Consider the following 5,795-nt stretch of genomic DNA (forward strand, 5'->3'; position numbering starts at 1 on the left):
GGTTGTAAAAGGGTATGTGACACCGTATGGGACCGTCCATAAATGACGTCATGCATCTGGGGGGGGGGAGGGGGGTCAAAGATTTGTGTTGATGTGTGACGAGAGGGGCGAGGGTTTGAGAAATGTGACGTCACATAAAAATGCGCAACTTTAAATAAATATAGAATTGTTATAACAACACTATTTTTTATAACAACACTCCTACAACATCAGAGTGCAGCGCCACATTAAATACGCACTACAATGACAATAGTTTCAAGCGATTTGAAACATGTTTTATTTTCCAAATGGAAATATGGTTTTGGGGGTGGGGGGGGGGGTGCAGACCTTTGTGACGTCATATTTGAGGGGAGGGGTCTGACTTTTTGTGACGCCGCGTGACGAGAGGGGGGGGGGGTCAAAAATCGTCTAAAATCGCGTGACGTCATTTATGGACGGCCCCAATGGGTTGACAGGGTATGGACACCGCTCCCAACACTGCCCCCCCCCCCCTGCAAGAGGTATGTGAATCGACACAATTGGAATCGGCAACCCGCGATTCCACGCGATGCGTATCGTGAGGTTTATTGCAATAAACGAGTCGTTTACAATCCCTCTCTATCAATCCAACGCTGGCTTGTCCATCCATACAAAGAATTGGTGGGGGGGGGGGGTTTGTTTGACCATACTTCACCGCGCTGGTCACAGTGCGGGGAGGGGAGGTAATCGATCACGAATCGCGGAATCGATTACTCGTTAGATACCGGACCCAGCGCTGGCACACGTAGCGGATATTTGGAACGGAGCCGATTCGCGCGGTGTTTATGATCGATCTCGGATCGCGTGAGCTGTGATTAAATCGATGGAATCCCTCGGCTCGCGCTGCGATGAGGAGACGCGGGATTTGTTTAATTATTTATATTGTCCTTTTATTTCTTAGCAGCGGCGAGAAAACGAAACCGCGGTGCGGTTCAATTCCGATTGCAAATGACCGTCCCCATGGCAACGCGAATCTGTGCGAGGCCCCGCTCGCGAAAGCGCGGCTGAGTTCACGAGGCGCTTGGCGGGAAACGCGAAGTTACGGGGAGAGCGGAGAGCGTGGGGAGAGTGTGGAGAGTGGAGAGTCACAGGGAGAGACGCGGGGAGAGTGGAGAGAGTGTGGGGAGAGAGTGGAGAGTAGAGAGAGACGCGGGGAGAGTGTGGAGAGAGAGCGGGGAGAGTGGAGAGAGGGTGGGGAGAGAGTGGAGAGTAGAGAGAGACGCGGGGAGAGTGTGGAGAGTCACAGGGAGAGACGCGGGGAGAGTGGAGAGAGACGCGGGGAGAGTGGAGAGAGTGTGGGGAGAGAGTGGAGAGTAGAGAGAGACGCGGGGAGAGTGTGGAGAGTGGAGAGTCACAGGGAGAGACGGGGGGAGAGTGGAGAGAGACGCGGGGAGAGTGGAGAGAGTGTGGGGAGAGAGTGGAGAGTAGAGAGAGACGCGGGGAGAGTGTGGAGAGTGGAGAGTCACAGGGAGAGACGCGGGGAGAGTGGAGAGAGACGCGGGGAGAGTGGAGAGAGGGTGGGGAGAGAGTGGAGAGTAGAGAGAGACGCGGGGAGAGTGTGGAGAGTGGAGAGTCACAGGGAGAGACGCGGGGAGAGTGGAGAGAGTGTGGGGAGAGAGTGGAGAGTAGAGAGAGACGCGGGGAGAGTGTGGAGAGAGAGCGGGGAGAGTGGAGAGAGACGTGGGGAGAGTCACAGGGACAGCCACGGGGAGAGTGGAGAGAGAGACGCGGGGAGAGTGGAGAGTGAGCGGAGTGGAGAGTGGAGAGAGACGCGTGGAGTGTGGAGAGAGCCACAGAGACCGCGGAGAGCCGGGGTAGTGACGAGCGCAGGGGAGAACCGAGCTGGACTTGGGGAGAGGACAGAGACTCCGGAGAGAGACGTGAGGAGGAGGAGGAGGAGAGAGAGGCTGCAGGAGTCATGGCGTTTGAGGACGCAGCCGTCTTCTGCGAGTTCCTGCGCAGGTGAGCGGCGATGTACCTGGCGGGTGCCCACTCCGCGTTAGCAAGGACGGGCCCCTGCAGAATGGAACGCCTCAATCGCAGTCCTCCAATTTAACGAACCTGTGATCGATGTGAACAGAATCTGCCCGAGCCGCATGATTTCCCACAGGGGAATTAATAATCGATAATCGATTATTCACGTTTATGTAAAACATTTTTTACAGTCAGTTTCTGATGTGACCACGCAGTTGCTGTTTTGTTGTTGTTGTTGTTGTGATTGATATTTGTGCTTCATTCACTCGTGCGAATGAAACTTCGTTCTGGTCTCTTAGTCCTCGCCTGGTCACCCAATATCAACTTGAACTCACCCACTCACCATCTCACTCACCCACTCATTCACCCACTCACCATCTCACTCACCCACTCACCATCTCACCCACTCACCATCTCACTCACTCACCATCTCGTTCACCATCTCACTCACCATCTCACCATCTCACTCACCCACTCACCATCTCACTCACTCACCCACTCACCCATCCACTCATCAACTCGCTCACTCACCCACTCACCATCTCACTCACCCACTCGCTTACCATTTCACTCATCATCTCACACTCGCTCACCCACTGACAATCTCACTCACCCACGCACAATCTCGCTCACCCACTCACCATCTCGTTCACCATCTCACTCACTCGCCCACTCGCTCACCATTTCACTCACTCACCATCTCACCCATCCACTCATCAACTCGCTCACTCACCCACTCACCATCTTGCTCACCCCCTCACCATCTCACTCACCCACTCACCATCTCGCTCACTCACCATCTCGCTCACTCACCATCTCACTCACTCACCATCTCGCTCACTCACCATCTCGCTCACTCACCATCTCACTCACCATCTCACTCACCCACTCACCATCTCACTCACCCACTCACTAGCCCACTCACCATCTCACTCACCCACTCACCATCTCGCTCACCCACTCACCATCTCGCTCACCCACTCACCATCTCACCCACCATCTCACCCACCATCTCACTCGCTCACAATCTCATTCACCATCTCACCCACTCACCATCTCACCCACCATCTCACTCACCCACTGACCATCTCACTCACCATCTCACCCACCATCTCATTCACCCACTCACCATCTCACTCACCATCTCGCTCACTCACCCACTCACCATCTCGCTCACCCACTCACCATCGCAATCACCCGCTCATTCAATTATCTCAACATTTCACTGACACCCACTGATTCTAAAAACTAAACTATAAACATTTTCTTTACTTTACCAGCTAAGGCCCACTTTGCTATAATCGATAGCTCTTTTTGTAGAAGCGACCTGGCCAAAAATGATAGCTCAACGAAGTCTGGACGTTAAAAATAAAATTATACGCTTCCGCTTATTAAACGTTTAGTATAGTTAATAGTTTTATAAATTTATTTAAATATTTATTATGTTTATGCTGAGTGTCTGCTGCTGCTGTGTCCTGTACAGCGCTTTTGAGAGCCTTGAGAAAAAATCCGCGATATAATTATTACGTGGAAATTTATAGCAGCCAAATACTCGCCCACTCTTGCAAATGAGACGACGGTTCTGAATACCCCGGTCTCTTGAGTTCTCTCCACCTGGTTACACAAAATCAACTCAGATCGGGTGTCCCTGGACCCCTCTTACAGCCTCAGCAGGGGTTCACGGTTCGAATTCCAGAGGACGCCCTGGTGAATACTGCGGTGGTGTTGTGTACGGTATCAACCACGACAACATTGCTACCGCTTCACTCGCAGCAGACGCGGTGTGTCACGTGGCCGGGTCTCAGTATCCATGGTGATGTGATGATGTGGTTGAGATGATGTGTTGACGTGCTCCGTTTGCTGTGACGTGATGAGTTCCTCCGCGATGACCCCTAAGATGCTGATGTTCCGGTTCCAGGGTCAGTGAGGAGCAGCCGCAGAGAGCAAAATTGTTTGAGGTGAGTAGCGCCTCGCCGGGTGAGCGGGGCTCAAATGCCACCGGTGTCCACCATGGGAAGTGTCCACCATGAGCAGGCATCTCGGCGTAGAGATACTGCACCACCAGTCTTTATATTGCCATACTGTATTCCGTAACGCGCTTGCTTCTCAACCTGTGTCACTCCACCGAGTAGTTGCGATGGTGAGTTGTGGTGGTTAGTGTCGGTGTTACTGTGTGGCGGTGGTGAGTGGTGATGGTGAGTATCGGTGTCACCTTGTGGTGATGGTAAGTGGTGGTGGTGAGTGTCGGTGTTACAGTGTGGCGATGGCGAGTGGTGGTGGTGAGTGTGGGTGTCTCCGTGGGGTGATAGTGTTAGTGAGTGTCGGTGTCACCTTGTGGTGATGGTGAGTGGTGGTGGTGAGTATCGGTGTCACCTTGTGGTGATGGTAAGTGGTGGTGGTGAGTGTCGGTGTCACCTTGTGGTGATGGTAAGTGGTGATGGTGAGTGTCGGTGTCACCGTGTGGTGATGAGTGTGGGTGTCACCTTGTGGTGGTGAGTGTGGGTGTCACCGTGTGGTGATGGTGAGTGGTGGTGGCAAGTATCGGTGTCACCGTGTGGTGGTGGTGGTGAGTGTCGGTGTCACCGTGTGGTGGTGGTGAGTAGTGGTGGTGAGTGTCGGTGTCACTGTGTGGCGATGGTGAGTGGTGGTGAGTCTCTGTGTCACTGTGTGGCGATGGTGAGTGGTGGTGAGTCTCTGTGTCACTGCGTGGCGATGGTGAGTGGTGGTGAGTCTCTGTGTCACTGTGTGGTGATGGTGAGTGGTGGTGAGTCTCTGTGTCACTGTGTGGTGATGGTGAGTGGTGGTGAGTCTCTGTGTCACTGTGTGGTGATGGTGAGTGGTGGGGAGTCTCTGTGTCACTGCGTGGCGATGGTGAGTGGTGGTGAGTCTCTGTGTCACTGTGTGGTGATGGTGAGTGGTGGTGAGTCTCTGTGTCACTGCGTGGCGATGGTGAGTGGTGGTGAGTCTCTGTGTCACTGTGTGGTGATGGTGAGTGGTGGTGGCAAGTATCGGTGTCACCGTGGTGATGGTGTTGGTGAGTATCGGTGTCACCGTGTGGCGGTGGTGAGTGTCGGTGTCACCGTGTGGCGGTGGTGAGTGGTGGTGAGTGTCTGTGGTGAGTGTGGGCCTCACTCCGTGCCGGTGCAGGACGACGTCACCGTGCGGCTGCTGGTGGTGGTGGACGACGAGTCTCACCCGCTGAGCCTCGTGGGCGACGCGGCCGGACGAGCGGTGCTGCTGGCCGAGAGACGCAACGCGCAGGAGGAGCAGCGGGACCCGGACGCCGGACCCCCCAAGTTTAGGGGGCCGGGGGGTCCAGGCGGGGACGACAACAACGACAACAATGACGACAACGACAACAACGCGTCCGGGCTGGAGAGCCCCGCACCGGGGGGCGGCCCCCTCCCCAGCCCCCGTCGCCTGTCGGAGCAGGAGTGCCCGGCCGCCCCCGACTCGTTCGCCCTGCCCCTGTCGGTCGCGCGGTGAGTTCCGCGCGTGTGAGCACCCCGTACGGCGTCTAAACATCGGCACGCCAACGGGGAGACAGAGGCGGCCGGGGCATGGCGCTGGGCACCTCCTCGTGTGCCGGTCCGGCCTTCGTAGGCCCTCGCTAACAATGCATCGTCAACGTTGTCATCTTCTTAGGTTTTTTCGGTAAAGTCACGTAGGTAAAAAATGAAAATTAATAAAAGTAAAAAAAAAAAATGTAATAAAAAAAACGTTGTCATCGCCATCACCGTTCCTGCTGCCCCCTGTGCCCCGCAGGCGGCTCGTCTCGTGGTACATGCTGGCTCAGGGTCCCT

The 5,795-nt window shown here is 54.9% G+C and overlaps 1 protein-coding gene across 1 annotated transcript; it reads left to right on the top strand.

The window, feature by feature from the left end:
• Positions 1–1,245: 1,245 nt before the first annotated feature.
• On the top strand, positions 1,246–5,789 carry LOC144740462 (uncharacterized; the record flags this gene model as incomplete). The annotated part of the gene is made up of 4 exons (XM_078623308.1): positions 1,246–1,980; positions 3,911–3,950; positions 5,140–5,474; positions 5,758–5,789. Coding segments are annotated over exons 1-4 (451 nt in total), but the record flags the coding sequence as incomplete, so codon positions are not given.
• Positions 5,790–5,795: the final 6 nt, after the last annotated feature.

Source organism: Lampetra planeri, unplaced genomic scaffold (genome assembly GCF_965212315.1).
Source record: "Lampetra planeri unplaced genomic scaffold, kcLamPlan1.2.h2 scaffold_2179, whole genome shotgun sequence".
NCBI classification, from domain to species: domain Eukaryota; kingdom Metazoa; phylum Chordata; class Hyperoartia; order Petromyzontiformes; family Petromyzontidae; genus Lampetra; species Lampetra planeri.